Source organism: Erythranthe guttata, chromosome 14 (genome assembly GCF_056151865.1).
Source record: "Erythranthe guttata isolate IM_541 chromosome 14, IM_541, whole genome shotgun sequence".
In the NCBI taxonomy this organism is placed as follows: Eukaryota; Viridiplantae; Streptophyta; class Magnoliopsida; order Lamiales; family Phrymaceae; genus Erythranthe; species Erythranthe guttata.
This window is the reverse complement of record NC_142546.1, coordinates 25065375-25087342: the sequence shown is the minus strand read 5'-3', so window position 1 is coordinate 25087342 and position 21968 is coordinate 25065375. Positions and strand designations below refer to the sequence as shown.

The 21968-nt window shown below is 35.8% G+C and overlaps 4 protein-coding genes across 6 annotated transcripts; 3 read left to right on the top strand and 1 right to left on the bottom strand.

Moving 5' to 3' along the window:
* Positions 1-2150: 2150 nt before the first annotated feature.
* Positions 2151-6661, bottom strand: LOC105959502 (BAG-associated GRAM protein 1-like). 2 transcript variants are annotated; one of them, XM_088813319.1, is made up of 18 exons: positions 6209-6661; positions 6056-6106; positions 5820-5917; positions 5582-5657; positions 5210-5338; positions 5032-5078; positions 4706-4826; positions 4454-4570; positions 4275-4304; positions 4063-4162; positions 3871-3977; positions 3568-3786; positions 3368-3472; positions 3126-3272; positions 2971-3024; positions 2759-2822; positions 2564-2625; positions 2151-2470 (listed from the first exon to the last, which is right to left on the bottom strand). In XM_088813319.1, the coding sequence occupies exons 1-18, from the start codon at positions 6365-6367 to the stop codon at positions 2363-2365; spliced, it is 1794 nt and encodes a 597-aa protein (XP_088669445.1). In that variant the 5' UTR covers positions 6368-6661; the 3' UTR covers positions 2151-2362. The 2 variants fall into 2 exon arrangements, with proteins under 2 accessions (XP_088669445.1, XP_088669444.1); XM_088813318.1 differs by having other exon boundaries at positions 3568-3789; positions 6209-6579.
* A 2124-nt stretch (positions 6662-8785) lies between these two features.
* Positions 8786-13076, top strand: LOC105959501 (elongation factor). Its single transcript, XM_012983610.2, has 6 exons — positions 8786-8961; positions 9437-9699; positions 10171-10484; positions 10594-10656; positions 10967-11433; positions 12365-13076. Exons 1-6 carry the CDS (start codon positions 8959-8961, stop codon positions 12677-12679), a joined length of 1425 nt encoding a protein of 474 aa, XP_012839064.2. The 5' UTR covers positions 8786-8958; the 3' UTR covers positions 12680-13076.
* Positions 13077-15505: 2429 nt separating this feature from the next.
* Positions 15506-19434, top strand: LOC105958810 (protein IQ-DOMAIN 13). Of its 2 annotated transcripts, none has more exons than XM_088814620.1 (6): positions 15506-16123; positions 17037-17134; positions 17227-17730; positions 17842-18072; positions 18271-18402; positions 18481-19434. In XM_088814620.1, the coding sequence occupies exons 2-6, from the start codon at positions 17060-17062 to the stop codon at positions 19219-19221; spliced, it is 1683 nt and encodes a 560-aa protein (XP_088670746.1). In that variant the 5' UTR covers positions 15506-16123; positions 17037-17059; the 3' UTR covers positions 19222-19434. The 2 variants fall into 2 exon arrangements, with proteins under 2 accessions (XP_088670746.1, XP_088670747.1); XM_088814621.1 differs by lacking the exon at positions 15506-16123 and adding an exon at positions 16216-16927.
* A 651-nt stretch (positions 19435-20085) lies between these two features.
* LOC105959500 (stearoyl-[acyl-carrier-protein] 9-desaturase 2, chloroplastic) lies at positions 20086-20780 on the top strand. The gene is made up of 2 exons (XM_088813760.1): positions 20086-20457; positions 20542-20780. Exons 1-2 carry the CDS (start codon positions 20094-20096, stop codon positions 20706-20708), a joined length of 531 nt encoding a protein of 176 aa, XP_088669886.1. The 5' UTR covers positions 20086-20093; the 3' UTR covers positions 20709-20780.
* Positions 20781-21968: the final 1188 nt, after the last annotated feature.

Genomic DNA, 21968 nt, shown 5'->3' with positions numbered 1-21968 from the left:
TATATATGAACATTTATTGAAAAAAAATATATTATATATATAATTATTGAGAATTTTAATTCATAAATAGCTATGTATCAACGATTCTTACTTGTTTCTAGAATTCCTCTAATCATGAGGGGCCCCTAATTATTAAATTTGTAATGTATTAGTTATTTACTTTTATATATATTCACTTGTTTTAGTGCAATTTCATGCAAATTATTCTTAAAAAAATCGGGGGCGCTGCCCCCGAACCCCCGTAAACTTTAACCCTACTATATCACAAATTTTTAGCCTTGCCATTGGCTATGTACCTTACAAAATTGAGTTAAAATAGAGTTTATCACCTTTTAGAAAAAAATAAGTTTTATTGTTGATTGTAGAAGGGGCCCCATTTTTTATCCGTCTTCAAATCTCGCCTAGGGCCCCCTAAATCTCAGGAACGGCCCTGTATAGAGGTGAATAATCTAGCCAGACAATGATCATAAATATATATATATATATATATATATATATATATATATATATATATATATATATATATATATATATATATATATATGATATTATTGTATGGTGTTATTAATTAATTAAAATAGTAGTATATTAAAATTGAATTTGTCGCAGTCAACACTATAGCATTGGTATCTGCGTCATGTCACAATTTGGATGACTGTTTCAAAATACCCCAACAGCTCATCATTTGCTAAAGATTGATGATCATCATTGGTTTTACCTATTGGAGATTTATTTTTTTCTAATCACATTTTTTTTGTTATAGTATTTAAAATAGGGATTAACTTGTTTTCGCCGTTTTTTTTTTTTTTTTAGTTTTCATATTTTCCCGATTTAATTAGGTTCTTAAGTTTTATTAGGACATTATTACTTTTCGAATTTAAAATAATTTTCAGAGATTTTTCTCTCTTTGTCCATGTAATAATTAATTGTTTCATAAAACGTCCCATGGAACAAAAGAACGAGCAAAGCTCATGAATCACGTTAAATTTTTGTGATATGTTATTACTTTTCATCCGTATAAATGTGTATACAATAGGTAGGTTTTAACATAACATCGATTTTTCTCTCGTTTTAGGTGGATTGTGAATGTTTATTTGTTCTATAGGATTAACTCGAAATCCACAAGTCATATTTGGGTTCGGTAAGAAACTCTATCACAAGCAAAACAACCAAAGCGGGAACATAATCGTAATAATAATACAAAAAAAATTGATAGATTTCAATTTCAAGAAATGTGTCCATATAATTATTTTTGGTAGATTTCGATTCAAGAGAAGAAAATCAATAGACATATATTCAAATTTATATCGATCTAACTTTTTCTTCATACACATTTCAACATTATTCAGCTACATAGAAGAAAGCTTGAACCAGAAACAACAAAACATATTTATTCAAAGCAGATATATATATATATATACTCCCTCGATATACGTATTTTTCTTTTTCAGTTGAACATATATAATTATTTTTTCGATGATCAATGTTGATGTATTAAGGGCGATGCCAGATAGTCGGGATCAACTTGTGAACCGAAGGACTTGCTCTACGCGTTTTATGAACGGGCCGATAATTTGCAGTTAAGCCCTTCTTCACACTCTCAGGACAGCAATCCATATTGTTTCCTTTGCAACATGGAATCCATGGCCATGGCCCATCTGCTTTCACACTTGTAACCATTATTACAAGTAGAGAAATCAGAATACATACACTGATCAAGTTCTTTGCCATTAAAAAAAGGATGTAAGAAAGTGTTAATCTCTCCGATTTTCACACTACATATACGTTGAACCTTGTGAAGAAGAGCGAACCACTTATATATTTACCTTATCTATGCATATATATACACATATATATATTATTATATATATCACTGTCTATAATAAGGTGCCATTAGTATAATCCATCCATACCTTCCTTGAAATAATCGAACCGAACGTTGCAGTTAACGTGCCTAAACAAAAATGTCATTATCGAAATATTGTCACCTGTCCACAGTCTTCCTTTCTTGACAGGAACACAAACTCTTGATATTGCTATTGATAAATGCCCTGTTCTTTTGACCTGGTTATCATGTAAGCAACGATTGCAGTATTTTGTAAAAAAACGAGAAGTGCATTTAAATAAAAAATATTCAAAGACCAGCATAATTTCAGTTCATCGGGTTTAGCATTGGTAAAATCAGTTGATAATATTTTTTTTACTTTTTTACTTACAGACTGAAAATACATATTGCCATCTGTTCTCTAGCAGAGAGGAACAGAGAGCAAATATTATTGTAAATATAAACATTGGAGGAAAAAAGACAAATAACTTAACAACATCGGGAAAGCAAGGCGGACTTGGGGATTTGTCACCGGATTTAATTATTTTCTTGGGTGACAGCCGAAGAAGAAGCGATATTAGAAGTCCTTGATTTGGTGATGTATGAACGAGCTGCATCTAGCCTTATCTTGTACACTTTCTTATTCTGCAATTGATTTCAATCGAATTTTGTTTATCTACCGTCATGCAATCTTACTAACCAAGAGAAATAGTGGTCAATGGAAAGAAAAATACATACATCGTCGACAGCAGCTGATTTGATTTTAGATTGAAGCAGACACCATTTCTTGAAGTATGCTCCTGAAAGGGTCGTCGTAAAAATGTAAACAGATTCATACATTCTATTGCGTGTTAGTTATAGTACGTACGAAATCGCAGCCTAATCCAATTTTTTGAGTTAAACATGGGAAGTTAAGAAAATGCAGAAACTTACCAAACGTAATATCCACTGTGCACGAAGATTCAGATACCGTCTCAACTGACCATCTACAGTGAGCCTGATTCACGAGACATATACACCGAGAATTTATTATAAAAGAAAAAAGAATCCTTGATTTTCTAATTGCATATAGATTTTTCTTCGAGTAAAAAAACCAAGTAAAATTTTTAAACCGGATTTACAAAACTTAAATAGAATCTGCGTACCTCAAAATAGGAAGCAAACGGGACACCCTCTGTTTGTTGTACAGACTCAAACACCTAACCGAAAATTCATATAATAAAAAATTAAATAATATCAAATTAATGCCACCAAACAATAAATTTAAGAGGGTTATGTCATTCAGAAGTTAGTATCACACCAGTTTTTTCTTATCTGCTGACAGAAAAGTGTGTTGCAACTCTGTTACAGGTATATCAGGAGGGCACAATGGGAAGTTACACAAAGTTCTGTATTTAACATCTCTGACTTGACCATTGTATTCACTAGAGGCATGCCACTGACTCACCTGAAGTTACGTAAAAGGACAATTGAGATCATTAAACACAGATTCAGTTATTTAGACTGATAAAAACAAATTTCTTACAAATAAATGACACTTACTATCAGATTAAAATCCTTTCGGGCTGTGTGGTACTCGTTTGTGAAATTCGAGCCATCGTCTAGAACAAATTTGAAAAATTGCTCCGCTGTGCATGGAAACACATCCTACAAAAGAATTTACAGAACCAAAAAAAAAAACATTTTAATTATGGTGCTAAAATTCTACCTGGAGATTAAGGGATAGGGGGAGAATTAAATACATTGTATATTCTGGTAAGAACTTCCTCTTTGATGAATGGTTGGAACTGTTCGATTTTTGCGACAATTTCTTCAGAAATGTTAGATTGGCTTTCGCTGCTTCTGAAAGAGCTGCTGCTATGTGCAGGCAGTGTTGGCATTTTCTTCTCCTTTACGAAATAAAGCAGTGCTGGCTGCTGCTTTTCCTTTATGAAATCAAGCAAAGTTGACGGTTCTCTCTCCTTCTTGAAATGAACAGAAAAAAATTGTTCAACGCATTAAAATATTTTGGGGAAAAAAATATTTTACAGAGTACAGGAACAAACCTTCTTCTCAGCTTCAAACATGGTGTGGTATTTCTGCACCGCATGTTGTAAATTTCTCAAGACATGATTCCTATTCCAGAAAGATGCAAATTTGTATCTGACTTTACCTAAAATAGAAAGATGGATATACTCGTCAATCGTCATAGATAATGAAAGCCACTTCGAAGAACAAAAACGGAGAACAATACTAACCATCACCATTCCCCAAAGGAGGCGCGCCGTGGCCCCCAGCACCTACTCGAAGGATTACTGTAATGGCTGGATTGATTATTGCATGTCGGCTCCTTTTTATCTGTGATAGAACGCAGACTTTGATGATTTCGATTCTTTTTTATACCTCCAGTTAAATCCTAAAGCATCTAAAAGTGGTAGTGTGGAAATGAAACTGGGAAGGGGCTTCATACCTCATCTATGTCTCCAAAAGGTACAGTTACCTGATAAAACGGAAACACGAGAATAAGAAAACTAATGTATGAAGTACTTGTAGTCAGACCGTAAAGGCATTAGTCAAGCTCGTACTGAACTAAATTCAGTTGGATAAAACACACAATATGTAACAAGCAACCGAAAATCAGAAACTGACCTTTATTTGCTTTGAGAAAACATTTGAGTGGAAGCAGATGTTCCATGCTGATATATACATCCGGCCGTGATACAGAAACGATCTCTCAAGTGCGCATGAATAGCTATGTTCAACAATCTGAAAAGCATCATTTATATCAGCGACTAAAATTGCCTCAAAACAGTCCAAAACAAGGTATAACAAGAAAGCCCAAAAGTTAACCAAAAGCACTAGAAAGAAAGTACACGTCTAAAATATGGTATAAAGCTATGCCTCGTCTGATAGAAGATTAAATATCGTTTGCAGCGGGCCATGTTTCTGATGGAAGACCATAGGTCCTTGGTCAGCGAAAGCCTTTCCTCGAGTGTTAGCGCCAGAACATCCATCCAAAACCCTAAAAAAAGTAGATTACGCGAGATAAGGTACCTTTCTGCACAATACGTCTTTCGAGTAAACATTCCGATCAGCCTTCATTTCAGAACAGTAAATAAACTGATCTTATCTGTTCGTGCTGCTAAACCAGGTTATAATCTTCTACAGGTTAAGCAAATTAGATGAAAAGAATGATTCAATATGATAAGCAGGCATGAAAAACCTACCTGGGAGAATCTACTTGAAGTTTGTGGGTTTTAATATGAAGACAGACCTGAAACAAAAGAAAAAAAATAAAAAAATTCAACTACTTCAGCAGAAAGAAAACACACACACGCATACGCAAACAGCCAAAATAAAATGTTATAGATCTCAAAAGAGGCACATTTCATTACAATTTATTACCTGTCCAGATGCACCGTCCAAAGTATACCATATCGCACCAGTTCGACCTTCGTGTTCAACAGGAATAGTCACTGAACCAAGAACTGCACTTCTTCGAATTATATCCCAACCGTAAATCGTCACAATAATCTGCCATAAAATTTTGGTAAAAGCATCAGTTCAAGAAAATATAAACAAAGAAACAGCTACTGGATTACATCATGCAAGTACATTGCACAAATACCACTGATATTAAACTTGAGCAAGACAAAGTTAAACGGCAAAATATCACAGTGTTCTGCTTTATAGGTAACATTCATGGATAACGAGTTGTGAGCTTGTGATGCTTGATTATGCTTCATTCGCAAGACTCTGTCCAAGAAAACTAACTACCTTAACGGGAAGCTCGTCAACGGCAAAATTGAACCCCTCCCGCCAAATGGGATTTCTTGAGCCAGGTACCATAGAACTACAACAACCCCAAAATTAACTATAAAATTACATTCAAATATATGCATAAAGTACATACAAGGAAAATGGAGTTAATATGAAATTAGAACGAGAATATGGCATGAACTTTCAGAATTCCGTAACGACAGTACTATAGAGGCGCCAAATGAGATGCAATCACCTGAAGCACTTGTCCGCACCACAAGAAATAATTGCATAAGGATCTGATGTGCCGTTCAAATTTGCCCCTCTTAGATTCTTGGCTGCTAACAGCTTCACCTGAAACAAGGACTAGCAGCTTTCATAACCGACACGATGTTCGAAATTCAAATTGGTAATTTACTCTAAAAATAGTTCAATCACATCCACCAGGATAGCTAAGCAAAGTGAAAAGATGCCAGGTGTCAAAAGGAGTACCTTAATTAAATATGCAGAATTAGAGTGAAGATCTCCTTTAGACTGGTCCATCTACAAAGCAAGTGTAAAAATGTCAAGCAGGTTGAATATTGCTCCAGAAAAACAGGTAAATGGTAAATAAACTTTTACAAAGAATCCCTAAAAAAAAAAAACCTCTTTTTCGTCATCATCCACCAATGTCCGGTGGTCAACTCCATCTCCGAGGGTTAAGAACCAGTACGCCACGATCAGAAAGGCCGCCGCCGCCACGGAGAGTTGCAACTCCTCCCACGACGGCAGCAACAACCCTACCACCGTCTCAAACCCCAGCATTTTCCCCCCAAATTACTCCAATTGCACGAATAGTGAAACAGTTAGAATGGATGGGGATTGGGGAAGGTTAATTTAGGGAGGGATAAACATAAACATAGAAGAAAAACAGCGAACACAAAAATCCGGAAAATAATCAGCACGCACTAAAACACTGTGTGTGCGTGCTTTTGTGTGCATGAATGATATATAGAAGAAGACAGGCGTTGCAGATCAGTAATGAAAGGGGAAGAAGAGATAATCGGTGTCGTGAATACAAAGATACGCGTGACTCATTCATATGGAAATTACGATATTGGGTCTTTGAGTAGGGACGAAAGTGTAATAAAATCTTTTTTTTGAGAAAATAAAATAGTAATTCATCTTTTTTTTGAATTATTTTAATAAGAAAAATGGCGGGACCGTAACGGAAAGTTGAGATGTGTATGATGCGCGAAGAATGATTATGGTTTTCTTTTCTGTGTTCGCGTGAATTTAAAATAGCATGTGAGGAATATAAAGTAAATAAATTATTATTGTTTTTGCTATTAATTATTTTGAATTGGTTATTATTTATTTAGTTTTTTTTACGGGTTTTTATGTTTTCGAAGAAAAAAATCAGGTAAAATTGTTTGTTAGAAAAATTGTTTCTGTCTATGTGTTTACTTTAATTATCTTTATATATAATTAATTTGTAAATGCATTTGTAGTTAATTTATTTATAGATAACCACATTTTTTTATATAATTGTTTATTACTAGCTTATTAATCAAATTCATTGGTCAAGATTGATCAAGAGCACTATTGGCGATCAATATTGTAACATATGATTAAAAGACCACTTACATAGCTTTAATAAATAAATAATTAAATAACCCATAAAATATAGTTGTTAATTGTTATAATACAAGCTTTAGCTTTCCATTAATTTATTATAAATTTATAACATATCTTTACGGCGTCTACATTATGCATGCTATGATAACACCACATGCTCACATTGTTAACCACTACCAAAATGTCACTAATATATATATTACTATTTGGATCTCATTAATTATATCTTAATCTCGTTCGATAATTCATAGGTAGGTGTATAAACGAATCTGGTTGATGCGTGTACAATTTTGTTCAAACTTGTTTTGATTATTTATCGAGCTTTTACTTATGTGTTTTGAGTTTAGTTTTATAGCAATCGAAAACCATTCCAATAGTAACATTATTATTATTATTATTATTATTATTATTATTATTATTATTATTATTATTTGACCATAATACATAGAATCCACGTATAATAAAATTAGAATTAATCAAGAAATTGAGCTTGTCCAATATTATATTGGGCCGAATGAATATATAACTTTATTTTTTCAAAAGCCCATCCCAAACAATTATTCTTTAATCTTTATGACTGATTTAAATTGAAAACAAAGCCTTGGGAGATGTTGGGCTTCACTTCTCTGCTCAAATTAGGGCTTTAGTCTCATGTCAAATGCAACATAATTGTCACAAATGATTAATTTTTCAGATAATGGTAAAATAATGGGTAAATTGCGGCCACCTCCTGGAGTAAAGTCAAATTATGAAAAACTCCTTCATTTTTAGTAATTACAACTACAATTACGAATCAACTTTCACGTTCACTTTTACAAAGCGTCAAATTTACGGAATCTTGTCGATTTCGTGGAATATTCTCTAGTTTGTACTCGTTTTATGCAAAAAGGCAATTTCAGATGCACCACAATCTGATATTTACAAGCCATGAGACACATCTTATGATCATCTTGTTGCAAAATGTGAAGTTGAAATAGGATAAAACGGGTACTAACTAGAGAATACTCCACATGACTTAGAATATTTCATTAAATTTGGCACGGTAAAGTTGGATGTGTAAGAGGATTCATAGTTGATGAGCGTGGTTGTAATTATCCAAAAAAAGAAAGATATTTTCGCGATTTAACTTTACCTCAAGGAGGTGGCCGTAATTTACTCTTAGATGATTTCAATTCTCCACAAACACAAGGACATCGAAATTATTTGGCCATTAGGGCAAGTTGTAATTATTTGATTTTCGGGTTTCCGATCAAGCAATCAGGAGCGGACCATGAACTATTTATTGGGTTCGAAAATAACAAAGTATGATTTTACAGCGTTTCAGGGCAACTCACGAATTATTTTTAAGAGTATTTAAAAAAAATAATAAATAAGTAAATATTTATATTTTAGCAAGGATAATGCAAATTAAAAATATAAAATGACCATAAATTTAGAAATTATGCATACCGAATAAATATATTTAAAAGAAAATAGAAAATAATGGGAGTATAAAAGCGCGCTTTGACCGCAGAACCAAAAGCGTGGAATGGCTAGTGAATAAGTTGCAACTAGTTTAGGTCACAATACTTACACTTATTATATCATAAAGTAAATAAATTAATTGATATATATATTGAGAAAACATAACGTTCCCTTTCCCTCACTCAAAAAAAAAAAAAAACGCCGCCCGTGTTCTCGCCGCCAACCTCCTGCCACCACTTCATTCTGCTCCGGCGCCGCCTTGTATGCATGGATTATGCTTCTTTCCATCTGGGTTTCTCGCCTCTTAACTGAAAATGGTACTTTTTTTCAGCTCTCTCCACCGCTTATAATCAGCAAACACGTGTTCATCTATCCGCCATTTGCTTTTGTTTTTTCTTAGTTAAATCGTATCGTTTTCGTTGTTTTTGCTCGCGAATTCGGTGTCCCTTTATATCTTGTGTAATGGTTTTCCACAATCGTTGTCTCGACTGTGTAATGATTATGTTAGTTTTTCGTTTTTGTTGAGCTTAAGCTGGATAATTAGTGTAGGCTTACAATTTATGATTAGCTCATAAAACACACGTTTTGTTAATTTTAATGCATAATTCATGTTTTTGTATCGAATAATTGAATTATTGTAGTGTGATTCTTCCACCGGATCAGCTGAGATACTCGGAATTTTCGAAATTAGCACTTGTTTTTTCGAGATTGATTTAGATACACATAGCCGATTGAATTGTTTGATCGTGTGAAGTGCGAAAATCGTAATAACATATGTTAAAAAAAATGCAGAGTACGTTGAACGAAGGAACTGAATCTTGCAAGGATGCAGATGATGTTTCCGTTGATGTTATGGAACTTTCTAGAAGCAGGGACGTCGTCTTGGAGGCGAAAGAAGACCCCGACGCAACCGAAAATTCTAGTTCATTCGCCGACACGATTTCCGGAAACGAAAATACTTCTGGACTGAGCGATGCTGAAGTCGAATCGCAGTTCTTTGGCGGCAGTGGTGTGGCCCCTCCATTTGATGGATTCGGCAGCATTTTTCCGATAAGGTTATCATTTCTTGATTGCTTCCATTGATAATATTAGATATTTTCTCGTCTGGTTGGGGAGATTAACCATGATTAACTAAATAATTGAACTTTGTTGATGTTTGGTAAACCCAATAATTTTCGGATCGACCCGGAAATATTGTTTTATCTTGGCTTATCTTGCCTTTCGGGGAGATTATTTATTGGATCATTGATGGTCCGATAATATAATTGTGTTTTCAATTTCCATTAGATTATTTAATCTTATCTCGGCTAATCATATCTCGGCAACCAAACGAGGCCTTAGGTACCAAAAACGATCATGTACTTTTACTTATGATTAGAATCCTTAAGCATGTATGTACTCGTTTTATCTGTGATGTTGGACGTTTTTTTTTTTTTTTTTTTTTTTTTTTTTTTTTGTGTCACCGTAAAATTTGATTCGAATTTTTCTTGATTTACTTACAAACCGACTCGTTTAATTCTTTACAGGAAGAGAAAAATGACTGCTCACTGGAGAAGCTACGTGCAGCCTATAATGTGGCGGTGCAAATGGACAGAACTGAAAATAAAGGAGCTGGAATCTCGAGCATTGAAATATGCCAGAGAGATTTCTTTATACGATAGCATGAAACACACTGTGTCCAATCAAATAACAGAAGAACAAAAATCCTCCAAGATGATGTCATTCACGCATCATCAAAGCCGCCGAAGAAGTCTTATGAGGAGGATTAAAAGAAAGAGAGTGGAAGATACGACCGATCTTGCATCGTATATGTCGAATCATGTCCTTTTCTCCGAGCGTGGTTCGATTTTCTCTCTTATCTTATATTAATCGTTTCGTTTTTTTTTGGTTACTTTCCACTAAAAGAAAAAGAGCAACTAAAAATCGATTGTGTCACGTATTATTTGCAGATAGTAAGAGATCTGATTTGGATGGAGTTCCTACATGGGACAACAACAACCTTGTTACTTCAGGTGTGTGCTGATGTCATACGTCAATTATGGTTAATTGCATTTAACACCCTCGTGTTTACTCTAATTGTGAAAAAACACCGTGTGTTATAAATAATAGCCAAATCCCCACTATGATTCAATTTTATTAGCAAACGACCCCCTAAAAACACACAATTTGTCGGGTTGTGTGCAAAAAAAAATGCATCATTGGGGTTTCTTTTGTCGAAATTTATAACACCAGGGGTTTTTTAGCAATGCGATATAACGTAGGGTACTAAAAAAAAAAAAAGCTCATTACTATAGCATCATAGTATTTATAATTTTTTTTTAGATCAAACTACAACTGGTCAAGATGAATTTGGGATTTACGACGAGAATTTATTTCCCGAAGATGACGATGATGATAATTTCCTAGAGGACACCCTTCGCAAAATCGATTTGGTCCACGCTCGTGTTCATAAGCTCAAGAGTCAACTCGACGTGGTAATGATAAACAATGCCGGAAAGTTTTCATCGTCCGAGAATTTGAGCCAGCTATTGGGCTGCGATTTTCAGACTAGCTCTGCGCGTAGCCCTACGTATTCTGCATGCAATGGAGACACTGTCTCGGTTGGAGGCATTTATCAGATTAATAATATATCGGACTACGAACTCGGAGATTTCGTTATGAATGACAGCGCGGTTTCTAGCTTTGGAGAGGCTATCCCGATTCCCGATATCATCGAGAGCACAGTTGGGCTATTGTCCTCTATCGACGTCACTCAGCATCAACCCCAAATCGGAGATTCGTCTGAAAAGGTAACATTAGCATTTGTTTTGTGTGTGTGTCCTAATTTGTGATTCGAGAAAGATACTTTTATAAGGGCTCGTTTGGTTGATAAGATTAGCCATGATTGATTAAATAATTGGATCTTATTAGATGTTTGGTTAGTCCAATAAATTTTCGGGCCGGCCCGCAATTGTGGAAAAAATAGCTCTAATCGTTGCTTATCGATGGATTATTTATTGGACCCCTATGGTCCAAAAACTAATTGGGTTTTTATAAGATTATTTAATCTTATCTTGGCTGATTTTATCTTAGGAACCAAACGAGTCCTAATTGTACCAATTTGTTTTTCTATTACTCTGAAATTGGGAAGGAGCTAATACTAAGGCCTCGTCTTGAGGTTTTATACTTCCCAAGGCTTTTGAAAATTTCCGAAAAACCAAAATTTCTGCCAATTCCAATTCGAATTTTTTCGATTTTGGAACAATATTTCTCATTCCGAATACTGAAATTCCAAATTTTGATTTTCCGTTTTTTTTTTTTTTGGAATTGGAATAAATATCAGATTCCGATTTGCAATCCAATTTCAATATGCGATTTTTTCTCTTCGTAATTTACACTTATAATATCAATATTATTAAGTATTTTGTATTATAGGTGACCAAAAAATTGTATCTTCCAAATTCCACATATTCCGATCGGAAATTTTCTGATTTTGGAACAAGGTTTTTCATTCCAATTTCCAAAATTCCGATTTTTATTTAATGGAATCGGAATTAGTTTTTCACTTCCGAAAAAAATGGATATTTTTTCCCCAAAAAAATACTAATTCCAATCATGGTTTATCTTGCCAACCAAACGAGTCTTAGATCTGACAAAACGGGGGTTGCATATAGCTGCATAATCTGCTAACTCCAAATCAGTAATATACAAGCCTTACCAAGTTTGTTTGTGCGATTACAGATAGTTGATAATATCCTGATACAGAACGAGGCAGCATCAGAAGTAGAGGGCTCGATTTTCAAATACAGCCACAGTCAATCTGCTGAGAAGATTCTAGAAGCAGAAAATAGTGGCGGGGAAGAAGAGAGCAATAACAACAATGCCGTGGAACCAGCTGATGTGGCAGCGAAAGGTTTTGCAACTACTGACCAATCCATTCTGAAATCGTGTCTATCTTCGGAAATCCACTTCCCTAAAAATAAAAGAAAACGAGGTGAGCGTAAAGCCGGTTCCGCTAACTGGAGCCGCCAGCGACCTGGCGAACCCGAAAGCTAATAATTGCTTCAAAATAAATAAAAAGAAAAACGAATTTTCTCGAAAAAAAAAAATAGTGCTGACATGATAAAGTCGTGGATTCACAAGTTGTCGGTTTCTTCTTGTTGTTCTCGTTTTTGTCTGTTAAAGTTATGGTACTTCACTCCTTCCTATTTACTATCCAGTATCCACGCTTCGTTCGACACACACCCATGTGGGTGCGTGTGTGTGTGTGAAAAAACGGAGAGTGGATGGTTGGAGACTTGTATTCGTCGTTTATTGGCCTTGAAGAGCCGAGGCGTGGTTACGCCACCTGGACTTGTTTGTTGTTTTGGGTAATTTCCATTTCTTGGTGCTGTTTCTTGGACATGTTAAATTTGTAATACCATACAGGGTTATGTTCACAAAGTTCAAACTACAGGGGGTCATATGCTTATATTTGAAAGTATAAGGAGTCATGTGCACAAAGCTCAAACTACAGGGGGTTAACTGCTATTTATCCTATATAAAAATTGCAGCAAAGTCCAAAACTATCAACGAAAGCGGCTATAAAGAAGGCACTTTAAAGAACCGTATGGAATGGAATGGGTCAAAAACCGCAGGAGAATTATTCAAATCCTACCTGCATATTAAATGCGAATTTATTCCAAGTTCAAAATAAGTGGATTGAATATTGAATAACAACTGAATTGGGGAGTAACAATTAAATAAATGAAGTGCCATAATGGGAATAGCAATGAACAACATTTTTACAAAATTGATCTAATTTGATTTTGACCATGGTCTCCTTAGTGGAGACTGGTAGCCCAAGCTACAATCTAAAGCAACCAGTTAACACTTCATGCCAATCATTTTTTTTAAGTCATCATGTTATTTATCTAAATAAAAAAATATCGAGTTTTCGTTTATTTTCTTTAATTATATATGCTGGCGTCAGATTTCTCACAAGTAGTCTTGGCCGGTATGGTGTCATCTTGTTTAGATCACGTCGTCTAATCGTTTTTCAGGTGTCGATTAAAACCAACGAGCATCCTTAAATATCGTATTGACATAAAATATTAATATACAAATACATATAAATCTATATTTATAATATATTTATTTATTAATATATATGCTGTTGGAAGCCAAGTGAAAGAGCCAAGTCTATGATTTTGGGGCTGTCAAGGAATCTCCAGCCTGACTTATATAAAGGACCACAATCCATTTGATCCATACTTCATACTTGTTTGCTTTTACTTTCTTTAAATTATCTAATTAATAAATATATTTAGGCCCTTATAAATTAATAAAATATTGTTTTTTATTTACAATTAATTATTAAATAATTCGCAAGCTATTACAGGAGATGAGTTCAATTAGTTGACCAAGAAAAAAACAAAATAGTACTGCAGCATGACCGTTGGACGTATAAATAATTAGGGGGAATGCATTTAAATTTTGATTTAATTGAAAGATGATTAAATTAGAGTGCAAATAATTGTCACACCAATATATATAAAAAAAAAAAAAAAAAAAAAAAAGAGGATGGGCCAAACATTTGGTTAGGAATAAGTGGGTGGGATATGATAATGCTGTCCGAAATACACTTCGCATCCAAGTAAAGTTAGTTGGCCCAAAAGTCACTTGAGTGCATAAGTGACCAACTACCTACCTATATTTTATAGTTTTTTTTTTTTTTTTTTTTTTTTTTTTTTTTTTTTTTAATTATTATTAATCCCTATTATTATTTTTGTTTAATCCCACGTATTCAAGTTTCTTTAATTGACAAAATAACTAGTTTTTTTTTTTTTTTTTGATAATTTTGTCCCACTTAAAAATAAGAGTAATTACGGTCAACCGCATGATGTGAGGTTAAATTACGAAAAAAACCCTCATATTTGTGGTGCCAACTTTGGAAGAATATACTAGATTATGTGAAGTATCCTTTAGTTTATACCCGTTTTATCTCATCCGTGTTCCATATTTTGAAACAAGATGATCATAAGATGTCTCTTTGTTTGTAAATATCAGATTGTGGTGCATCAAAAACCGTATTTTTGCAAACGAGTACAAACTACCATACATTTCACGTAATTTAGAAAATGCTGTTGAATTTGACTTCATAAGGATAAAAGTGTAAGAAATTCATAGTCGAGGAGAGATGATGGTAATTATCCAAACATGATGATTTTTTTATCGTAATTTGACCTTCCGTCAGGCGTGGCTAGGGGTGTAAACGAGCCGAGCCGACTCGTGAGCTCGAAGAGCCGGCTCGTAAAAAGCTCGAACTCGGACTCGAGATTTTCGAGCTCGAGCTCGAGCTCGCGAGCTCGAGCTTTCTGACGAGCCGAGCTCGAGCCGGTTTTCAGTTGTTCATGAGCTCGCGAGCCGGCTCGCGAGCCGGATTTATTATTATTTTTTTTATTATTTTTTTATTTTTTATATGTTATTTTTATTTAAATAATGTATAATAATGTAAAATATTATAGAAATAAATACAAATATTAAAAATATATATAATTACAATTTAGTTTTTATTTTTTATTTTTTTAAATAATTGTTAATAATAAAATAATAATTAAAAAAATATTTAAAAAAAAAAAAAAAAAAAAAAGACAATGGGCTCGAGCTCGAGCTCGAGCTCGAGCTCGACAAAATTAACACGAGCTCGAGCTCGAGCCAAAAAAAGAGGAGCTCGACGAGCTCGAGCTCGACAAAATAACTCGAGCTCGAGCTCGAGCCAGCCAAAAGAGGCGAGCTCGGCTCGAGCTCGGCTCGTTTACACCCCTAGGCGTGGCCGTGATTTACCCTAAAAATAATTGTAGTGTAAGGTTTCAATTGAAGTAATAAAAATGTCCTGATATTATAAAAAAGAAAAAAACAAGAATAAATAATCATGGGAGAGAATAATAATTATAATAATAAAATAAGAACATAACTTTCATGATGAGTAATAATCATGATGCCAGCCATCAGAAAAGAAAGAAAGAATTATCAAAAATATAAGAGCTAAAAGAAAAGGTGGGCAACGGCAGAAAAAAAAAATAAAAAAAAAGAAAGAAAAGAAAATAAAGTTGCAATCTTTTAATTTGCAAGCAAGAACCTTATTCAAAGTTCAACACACCCCCACACACACGCAGAGAGAGCTAGAGATAGGTAGAAAGAAGTTGTAGAGAGAGAGAGAGAGAGAGAGAGAGAGAGAGGAGTTCGCCAATTTTGACAGAGAGAAGGGGTTAGGAAATTAAAGGTATTAACTACTCACTAGCTAGTTTGAACCAAAGAGGGATGTTATGTTTATGTTACACCCACAAAGAGGCCGGCTAGAGAGAGAAACTTGTCTACTGTCTCTGCCGTTGTAGAGAGAGAGAGAGATAGAGAGAGAGAGAGAGAGAGTAGAGAGATTTTTTGTGGGTTTTCTTTTTTTTTTCATTTGGTGCAGCTTTTTTCTTGAAGCTTTTGGGAGACTGGAAGCCACAGTGAAAGGTGCTAAATTCTATTTTAAACTGATTATAATTATTGCATGTGGTGGTGATCTCTTGGGATTAGGTCACTTCTCTCTCCAAATTATTTAACAGTTAGTATTTATTTTTCCTCTTTTCTTGTCATAAAAATTATATTTTTTGTTTTTTTTTTTTCTGAAATTTTATTATGTGGGTTCTTCTTCCTTTCTCTTTGGCTAACTCTTAAATTGGAGGGTTTTTTTTTTTTTTTTTTTCTTTCTATCCTCCCCTTAAATTAGTGAGTTAAACCAGTGAGTAGTGGGGTTCTGGCAAAAAGAAACTTTGTGGATCTTCCTTAGTTTTTTTATTTTTTAATTTTTTTGGCTGATTCTTGAATTGAAGTATAAATAAGTTGGAGTGGAGGGATTTCAGGCAAAAAATCTGTGGATCTTTTTGACCACTTTGGGTGGGGGGGTTGTTGGTTGTTTGTAGCCGTTGGACATATCTAACGGCTGTTTTCATGTAACCCCAATTTAATTATTTAATTTTGCTGGTATGATATTTGTCCGGATTTGAGCAATTATTTCTTTGTTTGGTTCTTGAAGTCTGAGGAATCTGTAATAACTAGGAACATCATCAATTTCTTTCCATAAACAATCGAGAGATCGACTGTAGTGTTTAGTATATATGCTTACTATTTATGAACAACTCATTTGGTATTAATTCGTTCCGAATCGAATGGAAATTTCTATTTACAAAGATTCGATTCCTCGTTGTGCGAGAAATTAGGTAGTTCTAGTTTTCTTGGCCTAATAGTACAGACCAAAGTTCAAGATTTGTGATTCTTGTAAGAACGAAACGCATATGCTGTCGTTTAGCTACTCCGTGGAAATCGAGTATACATATGTTTCTGGATTTCAAGGACTAAACTGACAACTTTTGTTCGGTTTATGTAGGTAGAAATAGTAATGCTTAAAACATGGGGAAGAAGGGAAGCTGGTTTTCAGCTATCAAGAGGGTTTTCACACACAGCTCAAAGGACAAGCCAACCGATGTAAGTAGCAACTCTTTCGACTATTTATATATTTATACACGACCTTCGATATTCATTTAAAAATAAATAAATTATAAATCGTTTATCGCCAGGTTTCAGACAAGAAGAGCAGTAAGGGAAAGAAGAAGGGTAAAGGAATTTTAAGCCACGGCGAAAACAAATCTTTCATTCCCCTGTTTAGAGAACCGAGCAGCATCGAGAAAATATTAGGGGAAGCTGATCATTTGCTTATTAGGGCTCCAACTTCTTCCGATGAGCCGAAAACTCCACCTATTTTGCCCGGTAGGCCAATTTCACCCAGGGTTTCTTCTAGAAGAATTTCTTCCCCTAAGGCTGCTTCTCCGGTAATTTCTTCACCGAGAGTTGTTTCGCCGAGGGTTGTTTCTCCTCCGAAGGCTGTTTCTCCTCCGAAGGCTGCTCCACCTAGGAAGTCTTTTACTGCGGGGGCTTCTTCTTCCAAGGCTTCTTCGTCTTCCGCTCCTCCGAAGGTAACACAAAGCCGAAAGGAAATTAGCTATGTTCAAAGGGCAGAACCGTCTTTAACGAACCAGCACCGTTCGGCTACTATGATCCAGGCTGCTTATAGAGGTTATCTGGTAAAATTAGTCTAACTCTGCCCGAAAGTTGATTGTAGAAATATTCCAACTTGTAAAACTTGAAATCCGATTCGGTGATGATTAATTCTTACTCGTGTTATGTTATTACAGGCGAGACGGAGTTTTAGAGCTTTGAAAGGTTTAGTGAGGCTTCAAGGAGTGGTGAGGGGGCAGAATGTAAAGCGACAGACGATGAGTGCTATGAAGCAAATGCAGCTCCTCGTCCGGGTTCAGACGCAAATTCAGTCGAGGAGGATCCAAATGCTGGAAAACCAAACGTATAATAAGAATAATAATAACCAAGTCGAGAGTACACTCAGCAAATGGACCTTGAACCAACTCGTGAGTGTGTGTTCTCAAATGATGATATTTATATCTTCTTCCGTAATTCGTCGACTTTTACAGAATAATTTCGTCTTTGTCCGTTTTTGTTTAGTTGTCGTCTTTTATACTTCACCCATGCTACGTTGAGCTATGCACTCTGTTTATCTTGATTTCTTTCTGGTAGCTGTTCTCACTTTTGTGTTGACTTTGTTCTAGTCTGAAGCCGGTCAAACCGAGGATTGGGATGATAGCTCTCTGACGAAAGAGGAAGTCGAAGCAAGAATGCGGAAAAAAGTCGAGGCCGTCATAAAACGAGAGAGAGCAATGGCCTATGCGTACTCTAACCAGGTAAAAATTATTACACACGGTTTATCGTTAATTGATCCGTTTTTTATAATTCCTTCGATTGATGAAACTATGCAACAGCTGTGGAAAGCGACTCCGAAACCCGGTCAAACCCCTCTCGACGTACGGTCAAACGGATTTCCGTGGTGGTGGAATTGGCTAGAGAGACAGCTGCCTCAAACAAGCACCTCTCAAACAACCCAAGCTCCAAAAACGAATATAACTTCGACTCCTCAAAGGCCCATTTCGGCGCACAAACGGAGCCCTCTAAGCAGTAACTACAAGCCCAACAACTTCTCTTTCGAAAATCAAGAATCTCTCACCCCTCAATCTGCCAGGTCAGCAGCTACCCCGTTTCGAGCCAAGCAGTTTCAGACACCAACTAGATCAACTCCGCCCACCACAAACAGCAACAAGTACTCGAGACCGAGGCTAAGTGCCGCTAGTTCAGCTTATGATGCGCCTTTGAAAGATGACGATAGTCTAATGAGCTGCCCACCGTTTTCTGTGCCCAATTACATGGCGCCAACTGTCTCCGCGAAAGCCAAGTCTAGGGCGAACAGCAACCCCAAGGAGAGAATATTCCTTCCTCCGGGTACACCCGGCAGTACTGCGGACTCGAAGAGGAGGTTCTCGTTTCCGCTGACTCCGAATATTGGTTCGTTCAAATGGAACAAAGGTGGGGCCCACAAGGATTCTGCTTCGCAGATGGCGGTGGATAAACACGAGTCGCCTCGCTCGATCGGAGGGTTCAGTATGGGTTCGGCGGTCTCTATGCCGGCTTCAGTTGGCATGAGAAAGCCATTTAATAGATTTGTGTGATTTTTTTTTTTTTTTTTTTTTTTTTTTGTGCATGTCTAATATTTTAGTGGTTTTTGGGTCAAACTTATTGTTGTGCTGAAGTGTTTGTGGAGTTATTTATTTTATTTTTAATTTTTAATTTTTAATTTCTGGGATTGTAATATTGTATGAATGAATTGTTGATTTCTTGATTGCATGTTGATTGTACAATAATACAAGTGTTTGTGTGCCAAACTTGAACATTACCTAAATTAACAATTTTGAAAATATTTTCATTTATTTAAGAAACTTAATTAAGATTTAATAAACAGTACTATAACTTTGAAATATTAATATTTTTAAATCCATAAATAAATGGAATGATATTGGTGTTGCCCTAAAGTTAATTTGATTTTCTGGACTAGGGTAATGCTATAATTAAGCTGGTATAAGTTAGTTAATTTTGTGGAAGAACTAAAGAAAATTGTTAGCCGCCGAAATTTATATATAAGGTACAAAGTATAAACCTACTTTTTTGTTTAGACTACCTTAATTTAATTCAATTGTATGAACCACGTGCAAATATATTTTGTGTATATATATATATACATACACACACCACTTGAATATATCATTCAAGATAAGTTAGAAGAACAATTAAGCTGAGTGAAGAAGATGGCCATGAAAATGAATACCAACATCTTTCAATCCCCAAAATACCCTTCCTTTTCTCTGCCAGCAGTTATTACCAGCCTCCGATCTCCTAAGCTTTTCACGGTGACTTCTTCGTCTCTTCGCTCTCGTTCAAAGTAAGGACTTGTTTTGTAATTTTATTTTACCTCCTTTCGTATGATAGCAAATTTAATTTAATTAATGTTCGAAATTTTATTTTATTACGTAAAATTTGAATTCGCATGCATGCATGCAGCAAGGTCGAGATGAAAGTGAAGAATTCGCTTCGTAGTCCTTGTCATGTTCAAACCACACACTCTATGCCACCACATAAAATTGAAACCTTCAAAGCTATGGAAAGCTGGGTTGAAGACAACGTACTTGTTCACCTTAAACCTGTCGAAAATTGCTGGCAACCTCACGATTTCTTGCCGGACCCCGCTTCCTCCGACGAGTTTCACGATCAGGTGAAGGAACTGAGAGAGAGAGCTAAAGAGATTCCAGACGACTATTTTGTAGTTTTAGTTGGTCATATGATCACCGAAGAAGCCCTTCCAACGTATCAAACATGTCTTAATACCTTGGATGGCGTGCGTGATGAAACAGGTGCGCCAGTATAGGGCCACGTGGGGCCATCTATAATTTGTCTTCGACGAACATATATAAAATTTTGATTTTTCCACACCGCAGGTGCAAGCCCTACTCCGTGGGCAGTATGGATAAGGGCGTGGACTGCCGAAGAAAATAGACACGGCGATCTTCTTAATAAGTATCTCTACCTATCGGGACGAGTAGACATGAGACAAGTCGAAAAGACAATCCAATATTTAATTGGATCGGGAATGGTAATTAATTAATTATATATTTACAATAATATTTGATTGAATCGGTTGTTCGTACGCAGCGACGGACCTAAACATTTAGCCCATCATATATCTATACCAACTGTTATTTATATTTTTACTATACTCAATTTCAAAAACACTTGTACGAATTCCTGGATTCGCTATTCAAATAAAAAAAAAAAAACTGTTTAATTCATGTAGGGCTCAAGTACAGAAAACAATCCTTACCTCGGATTTATATACACATCATTTCAAGAAAGGGCTACATTCGTCTCCCACGGCAGCACAGCCAGGCTAGCACTGGGTCACGGCGACGTAAAATGTTGGTAACCTGCTATGAACGAGAATTTTGCCGAGGCGAGTTGTCTCTGTCCTTAAGACGAAATTTCCCCGCAACGGTGCTAACGGATTAAATGGAAATCGTCTCCCAAGATACAACGGCAAAACTTGGAATAGGAGCACTCCAAATCCCAAGTACGACGAACTGTACTTTGTGTAGAACTTTTCGAGAGAGTCTGTAAAGGGAAGGCTGAATATGCAGTAGGCTGTATTTGGATTGAAGTGAGGAATTCTGGGAATGTTAGGGTCTATTTATAAGGTTTGAAAAGTAGTGTCCTTTGGGGCAAAAAGGTACCTTTTGGTTGCACCATTTCGAATAGAGCCAATTGGGAGTAATAGTTGCACCATTTCGGGTTGAGCCTGAATGGTTTGCATTGGTTCGGCCGCACCAATTCAGACCAGTCAGATCAATCGAGATGGGCTTCGAGTGAATGGGTTAGAGCCCATGACCTAATGTTTTTGGCCCAAAAATTAATGTAGTGATTTGGGCCCGAGCCCAAATCCAAATCCGTCCATACGAACGAACGAGCCGAGCCGAGCCGGCCGGCCGGACGGCGGCGGCGCGCGCGTGTGGGCACGATTTGAAACATATAACATGTAGGCCTTTCTCCCAAACAAAGTTGAATGCCCAAAGGGCGTGACCCTTTGTCCCCATATTTTGATATAAATACAGCTCAGTACTTCTCTACTTTTCCAATGTGGGATAACTTAAAATCCCACTTTCCTTATATTTTTGGACTAGTAATTTTTCATTCACCACAAAATTGGTTCTAATCCAAAATTCATTTATGTACTCAATTAGACCGTACACTATCATTGATAAAAATTGTTCATGACTCAATTTTTAACCAATTTTCCCAACATAAAATTGGCCCAAATTTGCGGTACAGTCGCATCAGACGAAAAACGACACGAAACAGCGTACACAAAGAT